The sequence below is a fragment of the Cryptomeria japonica genome, chromosome 3 (assembly GCF_030272615.1).
Source record: "Cryptomeria japonica chromosome 3, Sugi_1.0, whole genome shotgun sequence".
Taxonomy (NCBI): Eukaryota; Viridiplantae; Streptophyta; class Pinopsida; order Cupressales; family Cupressaceae; genus Cryptomeria; species Cryptomeria japonica.
The window spans coordinates 138,013,504-138,037,709 of record NC_081407.1 but is presented as its reverse complement, the minus strand read 5'-3'; the positions used below and the strand labels follow the sequence as shown (position 1 = coordinate 138,037,709).

Here is a 24,206-nt window from a genome sequence, read left to right as displayed (position 1 = left end):
AACGGATATGAACTCAATTATACATTCATAAAAAATGCTTTCTTAACAATGATGTTTGCCTCTCAAAAGTTCTGCCACTACATGCTAGTCCACACAATCAAGCTAGTAGCAAAAATCAATCCTGTCAAGTATCTACTTAGCAAGGCAGCTCTCACAGGAAGACTAGATAAATGGGTCAAGATTCTAAGTGAGTTTGATATCCAGTACACAAAATGACAAGCTATCAAAGGATAGGTAATTGTAGATCAACTGGAAGAAGCACCATTTCTAGACCAACAACCACTATAGGTGGAATTTACAGAAATGGATGTACTCACTATCACCCCCAATAAATGGACCCTATACTTTGATGGATCCTATACACAACATGGATTGGGTGCCAGCATCCTGTTCATCACTCCAGAGGGGCACACAATTCCAAGATCTTACAGACTAATGTTTCCATGCACCAACAATATTGTTGAATATGAAGCCCTGGTAACCAAAATCAAGGTGGGTGTAGAATGGAGAATCATAGAATTAAGAGTATGGGGATTCTCAATTGGTTATCAACCAGATCAATGATGATTATCAGACAAAAGATGATAAGCTAATGCCTTACAAGAGAATGGTGGATGACTTCAAAAAGTACTTTGTGCACATCATCTTTGAGCAACTTCCAAGATTGGACAACAGGGATGTTGATGCAATGTCCACTATCGCCTCCATTCTACAAATTCCTGGTAGAGAAATTGTTATCCCCAACCTATGACAATTATGCATCCCAAGTCATCTATGCCCTAATCAGTTTGGATTCACCTCTATATGAGAAGATCTATGATTATCCTAAAAACAATATTTCCCACATGACCTATGTCACAACCAAAAACACAGCTTCATCTGACAAGCCACTCACTATAGCTTAATCGCTAGCACACTTTACTGCCAAGGTCTAGATGGTACTCTTCTTCGATGCCTCGATCGTAATGAATCTAACTCTGCCTTACACGAGCTTCACAAAGGTATTTGTGGTACGCATTCAAGTGGTCCTACTCTTGCCAAGAAACTTCTGAGAATGGGATATTACTGGCCGACAATGGAAAGAGAGTCCTATCAATTTGCTAAGAAATGTCCTAATATCAAATTCGTGGTAACCTCAAACATGCACTAGCATAGGAGTTGCAACCATTCACCACATCTTGGTCTTAAGGTCAATGGGAACTTGATCTGGTAGGAAATATTCATCCTTCCTCTTCAAATGGGCATAAGTTCATTATCATTGCCACAGAGTACTTCACCAAGTGGATCAAAGCAGTCCCGATGACCACCGTAACTAGAAAACAAATCTCATCATTCATCCTCAACTATCTCATTTGCAGATATGGCATTCCCAGTTCCATCATCACAGATAATGAACATCCTTTCAAGAATCAAGATGTGTAAGAGCTATGTGAATGATTCAAAATCCAACATCATTTCTCCACACCATACTACCCACAGGGGAAAGGCCAAGCCAAAGAATCAAACAAATAAATCTTAAAAATCCTTAAGAAACCAGTAAATGATGTTGGCAAGGATTGGCATGTACAACTCAATCTAGCACTTTGGGCCTACAAAATAAGTATTTGTACACCTATAGGGGCTACACCATATTTATTGGTGTATGGTTCAGAAGAAATTCTACCTCTTGAGGAAAAAATCCCATCTCTCCGAGTATCTTTGAAGGGCCTCATACCAGATGAGGAATATCGGGTAAACAAGTTGCAGGAACTAGAGCTTCTTGATGAAAAATGACAACATGCCTATGACCATCTCAAGGCATATCAGCAACGAATGTGCAGAAGCTATAATCAAAAAGTCATCCCAAGGAATTTCAAAGTTGGTGATCTTGTCCTAAAAGAGAATCCTAGAAATCAACAAGATCGAGAACAGAAGGGGAAGTTTGAACCTAACTGGTTGGGACCCTTTGTCATCATATCAGCCTATGGATCAGGAGCAGATTAGTTGTCAAATTCAGAAGGGGACATGCTTGATGAACCAATCAACAAAATCCATCTGAAGAAGTTCTACACTTGAGTCGTCCAATGCATGGATCAAGGAAAAATACAAAAAATTAAAAAATTTAAAAAATTTAAAAAAATCAGAAAAATACAAAAAAAAATGAAAGTACAATAAAAACAAGTGGTGAAAACCTAGCAATAGGTGCTATTTGTGAGATAAAAACTCCTCTATCTATTGGTACTCACATCATATCTTTGATTCATCTGGTCTAAGCCCATAACCATCGCCGAACACTTATACACACAACATTATCCCAGACATACTTAGTGTAGTCACTGTCCTTGATTATCTAAATAGTTATCCATATCATATCCCACCATGGCTTGGTGATCAACGTATATATCCACATCAACGAGTGTCCATGATTGGGGGAAACATTCATCTCACTTTAGCATTCAGACAACAAACAAGGATCGCAACATACTAGGGAAACCATTGTCAAAACTGATCATCAGACTAGAAAACAGGATCATTATCCAGCTACAACTTCAACACACACATGATGGATGATTTTATTCTAAATTGTGATTTTTTTACATTTGGCATGAAGTTTTGACTATTTGTATCTTGATTTTTGAATCATTAGATCTCCCGAGCTACTCAAGAATGCACTGAGCTAGAGAAGCAATGAAGGAATCTGGTATTTTCTTTGGTTTTCTATCTATGAGGTGATCATTCATATGGTGCATATTTTTCTCGAGACATGATTGGAAACATATCATTGAAGACATTTTCCATTTTGCACATAAAATGATTATCTCTTGTCTATTTTACACAAGCAACACTCTAGTCGTCTTGGCTCAATTATACCTCGATGCTTGTGTCATCTTGCAATATAAAAAATCCATGTAAGTTATACTCAGGTCATTATGGTTCAATTATACCATGATGCTTGTATTAACTTTGAACATATCAAAAGCTCAATGATGAAAAAAGGAGCACAAACAAGTGACTAAATAGGAATGACAATGACAAAATTAAAGTGATCATTTAGTTGCATAAAATTACATTTAGTTGCATATCATTTTAATCTTACATTAGTATCATATCATTATCATTATCATACATCTCATTTTCAAAATAAAACTCACAAATCATAACATTTGAATAACATCACATCACATATCAAATTAAACACAATACATCATTCCATCACAAATCATGCATTCACATCATCATATAAATCAGCATTAAGAGATCATGAACATCATCACTATCTAAGCATCTAATCATCCTCATAGTATCATCATATCAAATAATGCACATCATAACTCATATCATCATCAGTAACACATCACATGTGGATCAGAGAAAATCAAATGCCATATATCATATATTTTAAAACTGTCAAAATGTACAAGGGGTATCATGTCTATCAGTACAACAAAAGTGATCAATACAATAAAATAAATCTCTCAAGTATGACTATCTCCTAAGGCAAATGGTCTAACAACAGATGTCCTAGCTCCTGGGTCTCCACTAGATGGATCACGTCAGGCAAGCCCCGTAGCACCTCTGCTCTCCATCCTCGTATGACTACATCCAGATCGAGTGGACACCACTACAACATAACTAGGAGCTCTATGATCTTGAGGGACTATCTCCTCATACAAATGCCTATAATACTCGGCCTCCTTGGGTGAGTACTGTATCTCTCTCAGTGTATCCCGAAGTGGGTCACCAACTGAGGCTCTCTCTAACCTATTAGCAAGGGCCTCTGCTCGGCCCTAACACTCTACTGTTGCATCCCTCTTTGCTTGCAGTTGCGTAATCTATTGCTACTACACTAAAACCCATGCCTGCAGCTCCTGTACCGAGACCTATAGCGCTCTAATCTACGAATCATGTCAGTAGGTGGGCACCCTGATCTGAATAGGTACCTGTGTCTTAGTCCCACCTACACCTGTCCCTGTTTGAGGCACTGGTGGAGGTAGAACGTTGGATCTCCTTGTATGGGTGGGTTTCCTATCATCCTCTATTCCTCCCACCTGCACCAAGAACAAGACCTCCTTTGCCACCTCCACCTTTGCCATCTCCACCACCACCTCTACCTTTATCTCCACCACCACGTCTACCTCTATCTCCACCACCACCTCCACCTCCATCTCCTCCACCACCACCTCCACCTCCCTCTCCTACCTCCTCTCCCTCATCCTCCTCTCTCCATCTAGGACCCCCTCGCCTCTATGGTTTCTCCTCCTCATCATCGTCAAAAGCTAGCAACCACTCTGCCAAATCAGATATGTGTGCCACGACATGTGCCACAAAGTAGGCTAAGAACTACTCTGTCATCCCAACATCCACTACCTCGGCCCCGTAATCCCAGATCTGTCCCACCAGGGACATGTACTCATCTACAGTTGCTCTGCTATCTAGGGTAGGCCCCCACTCTGGCACATCTTGTCATCGACAAGCATACAAACATGCTCCCTATAGTATCCCCTATTGTCTATTATACTACCGATGAACACGACTGTGAAAAAATATCTCAATAATAAAGGGTGTTCATCCAATTAGGTACCTCGACATATATACACAAGGCATCTCTAGCCCATCCTTCGCCCACACCTCACAATCCATATATGGTCTCCAGATGACCGTATCAATATCATCTAATGCCCTCTGCCAATGCTCTAGTTTGCCCAACTTACACTAGACAACTACACCTATATAACCATATGCATATGCCCGACCAACTGGCCTATCCCTATCTGCAAGTGGTCTCGACACTGGTATATGCTCATAGGCCCACACCTATAATAATGTCAGCCCACTTGATAGACTAGTGTATCACAGATATACTACCTAGTGGAGCTCTTTGTATAGGTGAGCCAACATGCAAGAACCCCATGCAAACCTGCGTCCCTGCATCACCATATCCTGTAGAACCAATCCCCATCCAACGGCTAGTCCCTTCGATCTACGATCGAGACACAGGAACCCACTAATGAAACCTGCTAATACTGACGGTAGCGGAGCGTAACCCAAATCCAGAAACTCCTACCATGAGATCTCATAGCCACTAATCTCATCATCCTAAAAAATGTGGCAGAGAGCCTCTGTGCCACCCTCCTCGATCTGCTCATAGGGTAGCAATGCCCCAACCACATGAATCTGTAGAATCTGATAACATTCCTTCGGTGAAACTATCATCTCATTGGTCACCAAGTAAAAGGTGTTTGTATTGTTGGACCACCTCTCTACCAATGCTATCAATAACCCCCGGTTAATGATATACCGAGGCATGTCTAGTAAAGAGGATAACCCACATCTCTCAATCACATCTCTGTCATCCTATGACAAGCGTAGGATAATTGTCCATGGCTTCGAGAATCTCTCCTGAGACTATAGAACACCAAGCTCTACTTGCAAATCAACACGTATCCATCATTAGTTCTTGATTCAATCAAATCTATCAACAATAAAAACCAAATCAACTTGAAAACATGAATCATATTAAAAACACATTGAAAACATATTCGCATCAATCAATGAATCATATCAGGACCCATAACGAAATCAAACCTATATCAAAATCAGACCCATATCGAAATCAGATCCATAACGAATTTAGACCCATATCAAAATTAGATCCATATCGAAATCAGACCCATATCGAAATCAGATCCATATCAAAATCAGACCCATAACAAAATAAGACCCATAACGAAATCAAGATCCATATCAAAATTAGATCCATATCAAAATTAGACCCATAATGAAATCAAGATCCATATCGAAATTAGACCCATATCAAAATCAGATCCATAACGAAATTAGACCCATAACAAAATCAAATCTATAATGAAATCAAAATCCATAGCGAAATCAGACCCATATCGAAATCAGACCCATATCAAAATCAAGACTCATATCAACTCAAAAATCTATATAGATATCAAGACTCATATCAACTCAAAGACCCATATCGACTCAAAAACCCATATCGAAATCAAGACTCATATCAACTCAAAGACCCATATCGACTCAAATCAACTCGAAGACCCATAACGAAATTAGATTCATATCGACAACTTGACTCATATCGAAAAGCAACTCATATCGAAACAAGATCCATATCAACCACAGACTCATATCGTAATCCAACAGCATATCAGAATCAGACATCATCACAAAATAAGACTCACATTGGATCACAAACCATATCAGACCAATCGACAAACCCATATCGACATCTATGCAACCTATCCAATCCATTTGACTCATGACACATTTTTCACAACACTTTTTTTCCAACTTTTTACAATACGTGCTAAATCAAGGCCCCAAAGTGCTAAGTTGCCACTTATGCACTAAAATTTTCCACGTACGCATTGTAAAACACACTAAATCTACTCTACGCGCTAACTGTCATACCTATTGCGCTACCCTGTTTGCCTAATGCGCTAAGTCTACTCTATGCATTAACTGTCATACCTATTGCACTAGCCTGCTTACCCAACATGCTAAACCTATCCTACGCACTAACTAGAATACCCTTTGCACTGCTATATAGACCCTATGCACTAAACTCACTCCACGTGCTAACCTACCCCCGAACCGTGCTACTATTTGGCACTTAGACGTTAAAACTACTTAGGGTTTGTTATGTGCTAACACTCATATCGTATGCTCTAGACAACCTACTCTATGCACTAAACCTGCTAGCACTCATATCGTATGCACTAGACAACCTACTCTACACACTAAACCGGCAAATTCTGACCCAAAATTGAAAAAAGTGGCAAAAATCAATAAAATTAATCAAAAACAAAGATGGATTTTGGCCACTTACTGGTGGGCCATATGCAGCAGGTCTCCGGTATCGCCTGACACACTCAAATCAATGCGAGGAGTATGGAATCGACATCATGGTCAGAGCTCCAAATGTCACAATCACAAGGAGACAAGTGTGCAAATGATTTTTCAAAATCACTTTTTACCTTTTAATAGGGTAAATCAAAGGGTTAATAAGTGGGGCATGCATTTTACTCCCACTTTTTCATTTTTAACCTTATCAACATCATTTTTTTTGGGAGATGAATCAATAATGTGCATCCAACATAGTCAATATTCTCATATCGCAATTAATTCAAAAACGATCATAAACTTGACAACTTTTCACTAGATCCTTGATTCATCTCCCAAGGGGGCATCATCAATATCGTTATCAAATCTACATCTGGGGCATCATATCAACATTTTGACACACAACATCATATCAATAAAATTTAGGCGTATATCCAGCGATTTTCTTTGAATCAACATGTGCACACACGTCACTTCAAAGAGGGGCAAAATTTAGACATAAATCTGGCCACTTTCTTAAATAAATATTTAATATTTATTTTAACCCCATTCCTCTTATTAATTAAATTCTATTTAATTTATTTCTTTATTTTCATCTATTTGATTAAATAAATTACTCAATTTATTTAATTAAATTCACCTAAACCTTTTCTAGCCTTTAGTTAAATAAATCACTTTATTTAATTAAATCCCCTTTCTCCCTTTTTAATTAAATTGATCCTTGCAAATAAGTAAATCTAATTTATTTATTAAATCCCCCACTTGTATTTATGCAAGTTGCATCTATTTTAGTTGAAATAAAGTAATTTTATTTTAATTAAAATCCTTTTCCCTCATCCACTTGCATTTTCCTACATCTCCCACTCACCTCCTAAACCCCTTCTAGATTCTTCTAATCACTTCCAATTTAGCCTAATTCATCTCCTAATTATTGTCACATTCCTAAGCAAAGGGAAGTCACTTCTCAAAGCCTCCAAAGTCTTCAATAACAATTAAAGGCTTTGTGTCTTCAAATGGTTAACCTCTAAAGTCTTACAAACCATTAAAGGCTCTTACATAACCATTTATGGTTAACTCACCTTTGACCTTTGGTTAGAGACTTTCCTCTAACTTAACTATCTTTTTGAATCAAGGGTCTCATCAAACACTTATGGCTTTGACCATAGTTATCCTATTAACCCTTGCACAAGAGTTTACCCCTTGGGTAAAAGATTTATTCATTGGATAACCCTAACCTAACCTTAACCCTTACCTCCTAAGGTAACCTTCATGTCTTATTAGGCAATTAATGCTTCTTGCTTCTCCTCTCAAACAACCTCTTGTTGACAATCGTCACCATTTCATTGGTAAGAATTGTAAACATGGATTGATTAACTTTGAATCCTAGCCCTTGTTAAAATTATTCAATCTTAACCATCCATTGCCCTATTTTCCCTATAAATAGAGCTCTCATTCTTCATTTTCCATATATCTCCAAGTTTTTATGCATCTACATTATAGCCTAATTTACTAAGCATCTTAGCCTCTCTTTGTTAAAACATCATCATAGTATTTAGAAGCATTTTCATATCATAGAATATTCATGCTAGGCTAGTATATCATGTTAGGATAATTTTTTAATCTTATATCATATCATTATCTTCATCTTAAGCTTAATCATCATAAGTTTTAACACATTATATAGATCTTAGAATGCAATCATGCATGTAGATCAAATATCACTTGTTCTTGGAGTTGTCATTCCTAAGTCATTTGCTCAATGATCTGAGAGCAAAACATTAGCTTTAGGGATCCTGTGAGATAGAGAACAACAGGACACCCCTTGGGAAGTTAAACTAATTCAATTAGTTCATATACTTGCACCAAGAGTCTCATTGGTATGTGGGTCTTTTGATCTAGATTTATTCATTTTGATCACCGCATTTTCCCACATATAGGAAGAGAAAGAGGTAGATAGGGGAGAGAAAGATGTGAGAAAGAGAGAAGTGGAGAGAAAGAGGGGCATGACGAGGTAAATAGGAGATATATGAGAGATGAGAAATAGAGAGGTAGCTAGACCCTCAACCCTTCATCACAAACCATAAATCCTAAACCCTCAAGCCTAAACACTAGGACCTACACTCTAAACTGTTTAGCCTAACATTAAAGTTTTAACACTAAATTATATGCCCTCAACTCTAAATCCTATACTTTTAATGCTCAATCATAAACCCTAAACCCTAAATCCTCAACCCTAGACCTTATACCATCAACCCTAAACCCTAAATGCTAGATACTATCAAAACTTAAACCTAAATTGTATACTCTCAACCCTCAAACCTAAGCTATAAACCCTAGGTCTAGAGAGATAAAGGTCTAAGGAGGAATTAAGAGAGAGGGGTAGAGGGTAGAGAGAGGAAGGGAGGGAAAGAAAGAGATAGGGAGAGGAGAGAGTGTGTTTCTCTTCAAAAAAATGTGAGTATGTTAGAGAGAGTGTATCTCTTCACAAACATGAGAGAGAGAGAGAGAGAGAGAGAGAGAGAGAGAGAGAGAGAGAGAGAGAGGATGCATTTATCTTCATAGGAACACAATCATGCTATAATGCAATTGTGTTCTTATAAGCTAAGGTTATGAGCATAGGAACACACTTAATGTACCCAAAAATGTGAGTGCATTATAATATGCTCACATTTTGCTTTAGGAAACTCCAAATCTTAGCTTTAGATTTTCCTTCAACCTCTAACCCATAGGCTTGGACTGAATTTTCAACCACTAGGGACATATTTTTGATAAATTTTAGAAAAATGACACAATGTCAAGCATGTAGTCCATTAGATATGGATGTCGTCCAATGAAAAGTTAAAAAATACCATAGTAACATTAAGCTCTCTCTTATCTTTGCAACCATGTAATGTTTTCCACATTTTAAGTATTTAAGATTTCAATCTTTAATTTCTTTTTGTTAACATATGTATCTGTTAATAAAAAAACCAATATGTCATATTTTTAACTTAATTCTTTAAACATTAATAAAATTCAAATAAATTAAATTTTAAAAAACTAGAATCTTCTTTATACATAATAAAAATTGAATTTTGATTTCTCGGTCTGCAATAGTTAACCAGTTTAAATGTGGGGTGTGTTGTTAATTTATCTCCTAGCAATTTTGTGCATATGTTGGTCTTGTTCCACTCTCTTCTCACTCTACATCTCGCAAGTTACTTCTCATCCCAATGAAGTTAAGAGCTTGTGATGAGCCACTTTTTGAATCAAGTTATTTGGGTATGGTGTGGTCCCTTGTTCAGCATTTCGTGCAGTATGAATGAAAATGACTCCAATCTCTTGTAAAATGAACGTATATTCGCAAGATTTTTTTGAAGATGTCCATTAGTATGGATTACCAGTCAAAGATGTATATGTAAATGGCATTCTATGGTTATATTATCTTAGTCTTATGCATTTCACATTTGTTGTGAGGCTGTAGCCCTTCATAACTTGCAATTGTGTAGTTATATGTGAGCCAAGCCTATATGATCAGGCATTTTGAAATCTTTGGTTTCATATCTTCTATTCCCTCTTCTTCATTCTGCAACTATGTGTTTATCAATTTATATTAATAAAATATTCAAGCTCTTGTCTTTTATTCAAAAAGAAAAAAAAAAAAGAATTTAGATTTGTTTTTATTAAATTTAGGTGTTCAAATGCTTAAGTTTTGGTTTTTTAAGGATATGTCTTTTTTGAAAACTAGTAAAAAATCATGTATTCATTAAAAAATTAGTGAAAAAAGGAGCATAAACTACATGGTGTTAGCTAATTTTTTGCTGAAGTGATATTTAAAATGCTAAAAAATGTTAACATTTTAGGGAGACCACACTAGATGCTATGTTATGCTTTTTTTTATCAAAATAGGACCACGTTGTGTACCCCCCTACCCCCTTTTGAGCTCCTTAATCTCCACCATTAAAAAAATAAAAATAAAAATCAGTCGTAACTCTTATTTTTGTTGCATCTTCAAATTTTGAATGTAATAATCTTCAATTTCTCATGTAAGATGAGGCTTTCCTTATTCTAGGAAAAAGTGGCCACTTAAGACTCGTTTTGGTCCCTCATTTCAATGCCCATACCCATTTAATAATAAAATAATAGTTAGCTGGAAACATGTTCACTTTAAGTTAATTTAATATGAATTTTTGGGTTTAAAACTATAGCTATAATATTTATAAGTCATATTTAGATTCATAATCATAGAATTGACCATTATAACTAAATTTTCTTTTATTATTAAAAAATATAAAGACAATGAAACAAAATAGTATTTTAAATAATTTCCTAAATGAACTAATGTCACATATATAAGCCACAATTACATAAGTAAACACTAAAATCAATGGATGGTTAAAACCGACTTAATATCCAAATTTGTAAGATGCAATAAACATGAAATGTATCTTTTCTAATCACCTAAATAAATAAATTTTATTTCCTTTACCTCATTAATAAGGAATAATGGTTTCATTGTGCTCATAAGTGAATTTCGTCTTCTTTTATCTTAGTACTTACAAAGTTAAAGATTATGTGTTTTTACCAAAATTGTTGAGGAATCAAACTAGATTACATTTGACAAGAATTGATCTTTAATTAGTTTTTGACAATTTATTCCTTGAGTCAAATACACCAAAAATGTGCATCTTGGAACTAATTATACAAGTAGAAAAATATCCCTATGTACTGGACAAGAATTGATCCTTAATGTTTATTAAAAGCCAAACAAATTAACAATAAACTAGTGAATTTTTTAAACCTATATATTTTGATTAAAACATTTTTTGATAATGAATTGACTTTAAAAAATACATTAAATTTCATTTCAAGTTAAATTGGTTTATTTTGCATGTGTATGTGAACCTTAGATATGGAGATTTTTAGTTGTAGAAACATTTCTAAGATTCATAAAAGATATTTTTAATTATATTAAGGGCACTTTTTAGGAAGTTTTAAGCCATGGAGGGGATGTTTTTCTAAATGAGAAAACAAATTGTATTTTTTATTTATTGAAAATAGGCAATTTTTTAACTCATGATCTACTCCTTTCAAACAATAGTGTCTAGTATTCCATCCATTAATCTAAAAATCAAGTCACTAAATTAGACTAGTTGGGTCATCTAAAGAGTTTATCTCAAGACTTGTGACTAGGAGATTCTTTTCTTCACAAAAAGTGGTGTTTGTACTTTGTACGGTCTGTGTAAAGTAGATTGGAAGGTACCAATATTTTTTTGGAATATCTCCATGTCCTTTTGTTCAAGTTAAAAATTCTAGCATAAAGTATACAAGAAATTTTGAAGAATTCACTATTTTCCAAAAGTAATGAAATCATTAAACATTGTGATGAACATACTCATGCCAAATTGATTGTTATTGTGATGAACACATAAGGATTAGAGACAAATGATCAATCACCCTATTGAATGTCTAAACATCATAGCTTTTCCTTATGATGTGATGAATTTACCCTAATACAACTAGTGTGAAGGGCTTTTTTTTTTGCATTGAACTAGTTCATTTTACTTTTTTTTTCACCTTCTTTGCACCATAGAAGGGAAAACAAACATTTTATATGTTGTGAACACAATTCACCAAGGGTTGGCTCAACTGAAAATCTTTAAGTGTTATTGAAAACTTATGTAAAAGTAGGAGTCAAGGTTTTTGTGGTTGTGAGGTTGAAAACAAGTGTGAGAGACTTGTTTAAACTATTGTTAGAGTTCTAGTTGAGAAAACTTAAGATGATGAATAAGAAAACTTGATGTATTTATGTTTTATCTTATTTGTTTACATGATGTTTTTCGCGTTTCCACTATATTGCAAGTTGATAAACATGATAAGATGTATTTTCATTCACATATGAAAGTTCGAGTAATAAACTGACATGGAAATCTGCTTGTTGATGAACCTAATAATTTTCCAAATCATATGTAAAACCCACTTCCATTAGTCTTAATAACTTATGTTCCAAACCTTTAGTAAAGGTGTCCATCTAATAGCTAGTCTCTTGGCCTTCATGTCAACACTTGGCATTTCCAATGCCTTTATAAGTGAAATCTCACTCTCAGCTCTTTCTTCCGCCTCCAAAATGCTGTAGCACACTTGGGAAGTGCCATGCTCAGTCATTGTCATTCTTAGCAGTGACTGCAAACATCCCCCATGACAAGTAAAATAGAAAGCCCGCATGCTATGCAATGCCGTAGAAAGTAGAGTTCAATCCAAGAGGAGAAACACTCTCAGACTCTTTACGAGTCATTCTTGATAATACCATTTCCCCGATTGCATGTGTTTGTAGATAGTTTTGATTCCCCTCACCTCTAGCTTTAGCTTTTGTTTTTCTAGGTAAAGTTCATACAGTAACTCAGAGCCGCACTCTGTACCCACATCTGTCAGTTCAATCGTTCATTTTAAATTTATTTAGTTTTAGCACGTTGGGTTTTTACGATAAGTAAGAACTGGCATGATCTTTTAAGCCATCTATTTTTATTTTCTTTAATTGAATGGATATTCTTCAATCTTTCCCAAGTGAAAAAGTTGCTTGATTTCAATCCCTAGCAACGTGAATACCCTGGACACTATGTCTACCACTCGCCCACAGCCGACAATTGACGTAGTTTTGTGAGGTTTGACGTGGGTGGTCATGGTGGCAAGTGTTGCAAGATAGAGATAGAGATATGGAAGGGGACCCATTGCTTCATTATTTCTCTTGTCAGTTTGTAGTTTATTCATACTTAATTAATATTTAATTTCAACCTAATTATTTCGATTAGGTTCTTGTCACTATATAGCTGCTACTTATGTAAAGCGCTCCACTTGCTTGATATCAGACTGTATACATATGGAAGGAAAGTACACCAAGATTATCACAACATAAGAATGGAGTTTTTATTCTTACTAGAGCACTGAAATCTTTTCAAGTCCACCAACTGGGCAAAATGGTGAGAGATTCTATGGCTTTTCTGTATCACTTATGTTTTTTGACACTAGTTACTTGTTATTGTGAAGTAATTTTGCTGTTGTTTTGGGCTCAGGCTTCATCTCTTGGAGAAGGTGTGAAGAGTAACAAACGGTGGAGGGTGATTCCCTTCATGTGCTGCACGGCAGTTCAAACAGTAGTGCAGGATAATGAAAATAGTGAGGAGAAATCCTCTTTAGTAGATGATAAGATTGAGAGCGGAGTGCGTTATGGCCATTCCAACAAGAAGCTGGGAGGATGGAGAACAATGCCTTTCATTTTTGGTAATTATCAGCTTCTAATATCTTATAGCCCATTTTTTAGATATAGACCCACAAACTGCAGTTTGTGGGTCAGTTGTCTCACTCAACATTTTGCATTCACACCATTGCTTGTGAATGCTTTACTATGAAACACAGCATGAGTCAGTTGTCTCACCCAACGTTTTGGATTTGCACGATTACTGTGATTGCTTTGCCTTATTCTATGCCTCCTAGAAAGTTCATGCCTTGAGGTTGGCCTCCCTTGAGTAGGATATATCATTGCAAATTCACTCCTTGTATGCAGACTGCTATTATTAAGAGATCTATCTTCAGAGATGAGCTCTCACCCTTGGGATTTGTGATTGGCAATGTGGTCAGTTAGTTGCTAGTTTTGTATAGGTTGTTTGGAAATATGAATGTTATTAAAAGTCTTCATTCATAAAAAGTGGTAAAAACCCACTTTGTTAGTTAAATGGGTCCTTGTGAATCTTGAAGAATCTAAATCAAAGTTTCCAAAACTCCAGTTTTCCTTGCAGTAGTTATAAGCATTAAGAAGAGCTATCGCAGTCCTAGATTAATAAAGCCTACTAGTATCAGTAAGGATCAAATTTAGATAGTATCTTGATATCTAAGTGCACCACTTCAATAGACTCCATATGGTCATGAATATATGGCCAATGTGAATATCCTACGTTTAAGCTATAGATGAGAATATCTACGTTTAAGTATAGATTTAAATCTTTAGAATAGTTAATGGCCACAAGTTTGAGAAGAGTAGATGACCTGCTTTCTTGAGTAGCTATCAGTAGTGCCCAACTATCATATTCTTAAAGTTGTGCAAGGTTTATATCACTAGTTTCAATCACAACTCACAAGAAACAGGCTCAGTTGTGCAAGTTTTATATCACTAGTTCCAATCCCATCTCATGAGAAACAGGCTCTGGAGAATACTTCTACTCAATAAAAAAACCCTGTGGAAAATTATTTGATTGGGTGGTTTTAGAAGTGGGTTTTAATGTCGTTTTGGTTGTCTAGATTGTTCGGTTTCGTAGATGTCATTGAAATTATTTCATTAAATACAATGATTCAAAGAATCCATATGTTGAACTTAAAAACTTAGTGGTAGTCCATTCAGTCTGTTTTGAATCCCATCTTTTCTGCAATCTTCCAGAGTTGCATTGATTCTCCTAATAAAAACAGAAATCATTAATGGTAGTCCTTTCAGCCTGTTTTGAATCCATTCTCTTATGCATTCATTCGCAGTTACACTGATTCTCCTAATAAAACAAATAGCGCAATAATGCTCTAAAAAGCAAAACTCAACATCCATTGTCTACTGTCAATAGATTCTAAAGCTATCACAAAGAGAAAATAACTGCGTGCAGGAATTTCATGACACTTGTATGCCAATAAACTAAGATATGGGTACATGTCAAAAGATAGTTACTAGACCAGATGCCCTTGAGAAGCCATTAAAGAGGTCACAATTTGAGAGGTTACAATCCTGTCGTCATAAATGAGGTGACTGACACTGATTTTTCTGTTTTTTGGGCAGCAAACGAACTGTGTGAGAAGCTGGCAGTGGTGGGGTTCTCGGCCAATATGGTGTCGTATTTGACAGAAGAGCTTCACTTACCGCTAGTAAAGGCTGCCAACACGCTAACTAATTTTGGAGGTACGGCCAGCTTGACACCTCTCTTGGGAGCTTTCATAGCCGACGCTTATGCTGGCCGTTTCTGGACCATTGCGGTTGCCTCCATCATCTATCAAATCGTAAGCAAGCCAAGATCCAATCTTTTTTAGCTTTACACCATTCAAATGACGAAAGCTAAGAGATTCTAATGAAAAGTTTGAATCTTTTTAATGTTTCAGGGAATGATAGTATTAACCGTCTCTGCCGTGCTGCCGACGCTCCGACCTCCGTCATGTGACGGGAAGGCGGGGACGATGTGTAAGGAAGCGTCATCCCAACAGCTGGCGATTCTCTACATGGCGCTTCTGTTAACTGCGATTGGGTCGGGTGGAATTCGGCCCTGTGTGGTGGCTTTTGGGGCCGACCAATTTGATGAGAAGGACCCAAAGCAGGAGAAAAAACTGTGGAACTTTTTCAACTGGTATTACTTTTGCATGGGCCTTTCTATTCTCATGGCGGTCACTGTGATAGTTTATATTCAGGAGAATGTGGGATGGGGATGGGGTCTTGGCATTCCTGCAGCTGCTATGGCCTTTTCCATTGTTGCATTCTTCATGGGAATGCCTCTCTACCGCTATTACAAGCCCATGGGCAGCCCGCTCACCCGGCTATTGCAGGTCATTGTCTCCGCCTTCCGGAAACGCCATCTGAGCAAGCCCTCTGATCCTTCCTTGCTTTACCATGACAAAGAAAGGGACATGGCCATTTCCCCTGCTGGATGCTTAACGCACACTAACCAGCTCACGTAAGTTAACTTCGCTGCCTGTTTTCTATATGTCCATATGCAAAAGTTCGTTTTGGATTTGATTAAGAATACTTAAAGGAAACTGTAAGTTTTTGTTCGTTTCAAAAGAAAAAAAATTGTCATATTTAGTATCTGTCATTAGGGAGTACTATTATCTTTTAGACAATGGATCATCTAGTATGATCTGAGATGTCAATTGAAAAATATACACAGTTGAATGTGATCTTCTTCTTGATGATGGATCATTGAGTATGATCTGAAATGTCAACTGAAAAACATACACATTTGACATTGTGATCCTCATCGAACTTGATATGTATGTTTTTCAATTGATATTCCAGATCACACCTAGTAATCCTATATCAAGAAGCACCATCATCTTCTTCGCAAAGAATCACTGAATATGATCTGAGATATTGACTGAAAAACATACACAGTTGAATATGATACTCTTCTGAATGATAATTCATTGAGTGTAATGTGAAAGAATACACATTTTGATAATGTGATCCTCTTTTTAATGATAATTCATTGATTATGATTTAAAATGTCCACTGAAAAACCTATACCATTTAATAATATATTAACCACCTAATCACACAAGGTGCTGAACTTTAACTACACCATTAGAGAGAAGGTTTTGACATAGGCGTCTCACTTTTACCGTTAAACAGTGTAAGTAGGTTGTAGAGTTGACAGCGATAGTTACCAACAAAAACATTCAGAATATTATATCCAAGTTTGTACACATTCGGTACGAACATGCTGTGCTACACCATTTTAAGACGAATGAATAATTGTGTTGAAATTTGACAAAGAAAAGTAAAGTTGCCTTCTAATATTAGGTTAAATGGTGATGTCTTTCAGTTTCAAGAGGAATTTATAAAAATAAAAAGATATTAAACACACAGTTCATGTAATATAATATTAATATTGTTTTTAAATAGATTAAATATATTTTTTATTCAACATTTTGGATTATATTGAGTTAAAAATAGAATTTGCTAAAAGAGGCTCAAATCAGAGTGTGGCTGCCGTCCGGACTTGTTGGACTGTAACAATTCCTTATATGAGCCAGTTTAGTAAATACTGTTGAAAACTTCAAATCACAAATACAGTGCTGGATATAGAGGCTATACGTTTACAATTCACAACTTCAATGCAGGTTATTCGTACAGGTTGTTTAGTGGCTAGAAATTTGATAAAAAGTGTCGGCTGGTCAACAAAACATGTAAGAGACAGAGGTGCAATTAAAATTGAATAATAAGTCGAAACAGATTGAAATACACGGAAATGAAAAGGTCAGGTTCAAATTCCTATGGTTTGTCCCAAATGGCTTTAAGGAACTCCGTTGTATTCATTATATTCAGTGGGTAATGGAATCTTCCCTTAGATTCTTTAATAACTTCACATTAGATACGCTTAGGTCGACTGTACTGTAAAGCTGGGCAGAGCGTCTCTCAAATTCAGCAGCATCAGACTTTCTGCACATTTTTATTTTCACACTCTTCAAGACCGTATTGGCTATGTGGGGATTATTTTCACCCCCCAATCTCAAGGATCATTTCAATGTTTTTTTTGGTATTAGATTATGTTAGATTTTGCATCAAAGTTTTCAAATTTATATATTTTTTAAGTTTTATTTTTAGCTTTCTTGTATTCGATTTATTTTTGTTCTTTCAGTTCTGTTGTATTCTGATAATAGTTCTGTTGTATTCTGATAATAGTTCTCTTGTATTCTGATGATAGTTCTGTTGTATTCTGATAATATACACAGAATGTGATCTGTTGTATTCTGATAATAGTTCTGTTGTATTCTGATAATAGACACAGAATGTGATCTGTTGTATCTGATTTTTTTTTTTGCATCAACACACAATCTAATCCAGAAACAATATCAAGATACAATAGAGCCGAAAGAGAAAAAAATCTATACACCATGTGATCTAAAACGATGATGCAAATAACTCACACAACATCGTTCAACATTATTGATCTATTCTTTTTCTCCAATATCCGTCATCAAGATACAAGAGAGCCACACAACCTAATCCGAAAACAACATTGATCAACATATTTGATGTATTGTTTTTCTCCACAATCCATCATCAAGATACAAGATAGCCACTCTAATACAGAAACAACATTAATCAACATTATTGATCTATACTCTTTCTCCAAGATCCATCATCAAGATTACAAGAGAGCCAAAAGAAGTAAAAAAAATTACACACCATAACATCGATGCAAAAACTCGTACACAATCTAATCTAGAAATAATCCATCGACATTATTGATCTATTTTCTTCTCTATGATCCATCATCAAGATAGAAGAAAGCCGAAAGAAATGGCAAAAGATTACATTTCATATCATCTGAAACAATAGTGAAAAACTGGTACACAATCTAATCCAGAAACAATCTATCAACATTATTGATCTATTTTTTTCTCCATCATCCATCATCAAGATAAAAGAGATCCAGAAACAATATATCAACATTATTGATCTATTTTTTTCTCCATCATCCATCATCCATCATCGAGATAAAAGAAAGCCGAAAGAAACAGCAAAAAATTACGTATCATATGATCCGAAACAATAATGAAAAACTTTTATACAATCTAATCAAGAATCACTAAGGTAAAACAAAACCGAAAGAAACAGCAAAAGATTACATATGATCTAGAATCACTGACATATGAAACGATAATGAAAAACTTTTACACAATCTAATCCAGAATCACTGATTGTTTGTCTTCTCTTTTTCCAGGTTCTTCGACAAGGCGGCAATCCCGCATGATACAGACAGAACCGAGGGAGCCACAAGACCCAACCCATGGAGGCTGTGCAGCGTGCACCAGGTAGAAGAACTCAAGTCCATAATCCGAATGGGCCCAATATGGGCAGCGGGCATACTCCTAATAACAGCCTCAGCCCAACAGAACACATTCTCCCTAATGCAGGCAAGAACAATGGACCGTCACTTGGGCTCCTCCTCATTCCAAATCCCACCAGGCTCCATGAGCGTCTTCACAATACTCTCACTCCTCCTCACAATAACTCTCTACGACCGAATCCTCATGCCCATTGCCCGCCGATTCACGGGCAGGGGCCGGGGCATCTCATTCCTTCAACGCATGGGCATCGGCTTCTTCATATCCGTACTAGCCACCGCCGTAGCCGGTCTAATCGAAGTGAAGCGCAAGTCTGCAGCGGCCCATTTTGGGCTTCTCGACCGGCCAAAGGAGGTCATTCCACTCAGCGTCTTCTGGCTGCTCCCCCAGTACAGCCTCCATGGAATTGCAGAAGCTTTCATGTCAATCGGTCACCTGGAGTTTTTCTACGACCAATCGCCGGAAAGTATGCGCAGCACCGCCACAGCACTTTTCTGGACCTCCATTTCTGCCGGAAGTTATTTCAGTACTTTTCTCGTCTCCACAGTCCATAAACTCAGCTCACAAAACGGCCATCAGAACTGGCTCCCTGCAAATCTCAACAGAGGCCGCCTTGAGTATTTTTACTGGCTTATTACCTTACTTCAAGTGCTCAATCTCTTCTATTACTTTATCTGTGCACGCTACTACACTTACAAGCCTGTCGCTGTTGCTGCTGCTGCGACTGGAACCTCTGACCTGCCTGTGCACATGGAAGCTGCCATATCAGACAATGAGAGTGCACCAGAAAATGGAAGTGTCCAGATGGCCACGTTGCTGCCCCAGTCTGACAGAATCCATTTTCTGGAACCCAACAGATCGGTTCAGTAGCCATTATCATCATCATCATCATCATAATTATTATTATTATTATCAGCTTACAAAAGTTGCGTTGCCTATGTAGTGTTACATAACTATGATGTATGCAATTAGAATATAAATCATATGAGCAAATTAGTCAGCCCACGAGTTCTTTTCACAGTGTTTTAGGTCTGGTTTTGAAGTGACCGTTCTCTTTCTAAAAGCCGCTGTACTCTTCTGCGCATTCTGCATTCTGCATTCTTGAATTGGTTACATTAGAGGAGAATATTTTTTACTTTATTCTGCAGGGTAGATTTCCGAAAGCAACTCGTGTAGAGGTAAAAGTGTTGTCGAATTTCAACCCTAACTTGTACGAATATCTTGGTTGCATAGAAATTGCTAGGAGATGTTTTATTTGTTGACTATAGTGATTACTTATCTGATGAATCACAAAGAAATTTTGTTATTTAATTTTGTTAGATTTCTACAATCAATAATAATGAAGTATGTAGATTTTTGGATTATTTATCTGATGAGTCACAAAGAAAATTTGTTATTTAATTTTGTTAGATTTCTACAATCTATAATAATGAAGTATGTAGATTTTTGGATTTGATTGTGTGCAAGTTTTTGAACATCAAGAAAAGATTTGATTAAAGTTTTTGAAAAAAAAAATTGTTATTGTTTTTTAAATTAGATTATTGTTTTTTTATCGAAATAGATTGATGTTGCAAAATAAATGTTTAAGTGTCTTTTAACTTCATAAATAATATAGTATAGAGGTGCAATAGTTATGTTGATACGTAAATGGTGAGAACAATTTATTAGATAAGTGTTTCTAATATTATTTGTAGATACAATTGAATACATTGTTTGCACCAAATCTAATAAAATTTCAATTGAACCTATACAAATATTTTGTTTACATAGAAATTGCTAGGAAATGTTTTATTTTTTTGTTGACTATAGTGTTAGTAATGATTAATTATGTGATGAATCACAAAGAAATTTTGTTATTGTTTTTTAAATAAATATTTGTCAATCGTTTTATTTAATTAGATTGAAGTTGTAAAATAAGTGTTTAAGCGTCTGTTTAATATCATAGGTGATATAGTATGGAGATGCAATGTTGAAACCCAAATGGTGAGAATGATTTATTAGATATGAAATTCAAAAGTTAGTTTGGCAAGATTTTTGGATTTGATTATTTAATTCTTTTATCATCAATGTTTTGGATCATACTTTATGATCCATCATCAGATGGAAATCAAGAAGTTAGTTTGGCAAGATTGTTTGATTTGATTATAAGAAATTTTTATTGCCAATGCTTTAGATCGTACTCTTTGATCCAGAAATTAGTTGACAATTTTTTATTACGATTTCTTTGACATCCAAAAATTAGCTTGGCAAGAGTTTTTAAATTTGGCAACGTAATTTTTTAATTTATTTCTACCATTAATGTTTTAAATCATATGCCATGATTGGGATGAGATAACTAGAGAAGAGAAATCAAATGATGGTAATAGACCAAGATAACTTATAACAATTTAGTTGACTTACAAACGCTAGCTCTGTAAGATTTTTTTGGATTTTATTATGTAATCTCCTTTTATCATCAACATCTTGAATCACCCTCAATCATCCATCAACAACATGAGATAGTCATAGAAGATAATTGAAAGGATTCTAGCAAATCAAGAAATTGTGTCTTTGATCTTGTGTCACCTCTCCCCTCATCTCTATAGTTATCTTGGTCTACTACCATCCTTACATTATTGTTCTCTATCTATCTCATTCTGATATTGGATCATTGAATATGATCCAAAATGTTCACAATAATTTTTTTTACATAGTCAAATCTAGAAATCTTGCTGAGTTGATATTATAGACTATGAAAATTTCATCATTTTAATTTAAAATTTAATTAATTACCAGAATTAATAATAAAAAAATCATTTATAATTATTTTAAAAAAATACAAAAACATGTAAATCTAACGATATTAGCAACACTTATTTACTGACCAAGGTAGAGATTATTTATTCAATGGGAAAAGAAAAAAAAAGAAATATTTTTTAAGAAAGAAACAAATTAGTTTTGAATAATTTAAAAAATCACTCGAAACAAAAATATAATTTGTGAAAATGGACTCACATGGGTTGATTTCAATTATATATCAACTAATAATTTTTCTTAAGTCATCAAAGAAAATGAATATATGAAAAATGTAGGTGACACACTAGAACAAGATGAGATGCACAAGAAAAATTAAATGTTTCAAAATGGACCCGTATGGATGTTAGTAGCAATCAAGAAGGAAGACTGAGAGGGGGGGGGGGGGGGGGTGAATCAGTCTTCACCGAATATAGAAAATTAAACCCCAAAACATAAACTGATAAACTGTAGCAATTAAATAGATAAGCAAATTAACAACACAACACACAACACCAAGATTTTTGATGTGGAAAACCCGGTTAAGGGAGAAACCACAGTGGGAACCTACCCATAGTAAGATGATACTCTATAGTAGTATATGAAAATATTACAATGGGGAAAGAACATGCATTCAAACACATTGCCTAGAGCTCACTGCTCAAAATATATTTGCCTAGGAGGCTATAACCCTCAAGGAAGTCTCACTGACTTACAATATGATTCGGACTACAATCAGGAAGAAATGAACTACAATGATAGAATCTACAAATGCTCAATGATAGTTCTAGTTAAGCACAATTGTCTTCTCTACAACACCAATCTCACCTCAATACTTCGTTGAATGATAACTTTAGTGTTTACACATTCACCTCTCTATTAGGATAACCGGTGAACAACTGAGAGGGGAGGGGGGGGTGAATCAGTTGTTAACAGATTATATCAATTAATCCACTTAATAACCTTTAACCTGATTAAGTACCGGTAAAGAAAAAACATATATCGGTAAGCAATAAAACTTAACAATGAAATAGATAATCAACACAATGCAACCATACCACATAACACCATGATTTGTACGTGGAAAATCCGAAAAGGAAAAAACCACGGTGGGAAGCCTACCCACAGTCAGATGGTACTTCTGCAGAAAGTATGTTATACAATGAGGGGCCTGCACATGCAGGAAGGCATGTTGCCTAGAGCGTACTACTCACTACAAAAGAGTCTCACTAACTACAGAGAGGTTATAACCACCTCAAGATAAATGGACAACAATCCAATAGAGTAAATTGCCAAATATAGCATTTACCATGCCTGATTACAATCCCAGTTAAGCTCAATACCGGAGGCTTTTAACCTCTTCCTTAATCCCAATTCAATCACCTATGATTGACCAAATCTCCTTCGCATATGATATTGCATTCCAAGACCATGACACATATTCCCCATGATCTACAATGATATCTTACATCATTTTATACTAACCCTAAGGCCTAAACCAATTAGGTCAGCCACCTAAAAGATATTACAATAAGATCATTACATAAATCCATGTTACAATGATATGCCATGTCGGCTGAAGACCAAAACAAAAATTAACCAATCCATAGAACATCCCAGTAACATGTAGAGTACACGTTAACATGATACCGGTCCATAACCTAGATAGGTATCAGACCTATTTTGGGTCCACCATGCCAAAGAAATATCTTCAAGTAGTTTAAGAATGATCAAAGAACATCTTCAACATCCTAAAATCCATCTATAAGCCGCACCAAAACCACTTATGCATCCTGTCAAGATTCCTCAGTGAAAGCTCTATTGGTTCAACCTTAACCAATGTCGGTATGGGTTTACAAGAGTGTGTGATATCATCTGATTACCAAGTCAATACCAACTAACCAAAACATGCTCCAGAAGCATGTAACACATAAAATCAAACATACTCCATACATCCAAACATGTTGGAAGTGTCCAACAGATAGTCCTTTCTGTCGGTAACACTAGATCTTCTA

General features: G+C 35.8%; 1 protein-coding gene across 1 annotated transcript; it reads left to right on the top strand.

The window, feature by feature from the left end:
- The first annotated feature begins 13,661 nt into the window (after positions 1-13,661).
- LOC131027330 (protein NRT1/ PTR FAMILY 3.1) lies at positions 13,662-20,419 on the top strand. Its single transcript, XM_057957348.1, has 5 exons — positions 13,662-13,805; positions 13,899-14,106; positions 15,641-15,858; positions 15,958-16,523; positions 19,296-20,419. Exons 1-5 carry the CDS (start codon positions 13,803-13,805, stop codon positions 20,287-20,289), a joined length of 1,989 nt encoding a protein of 662 aa, XP_057813331.1. The 5' UTR covers positions 13,662-13,802; the 3' UTR covers positions 20,290-20,419.
- The last annotated feature ends 3,787 nt before the right edge of the window (positions 20,420-24,206 follow it).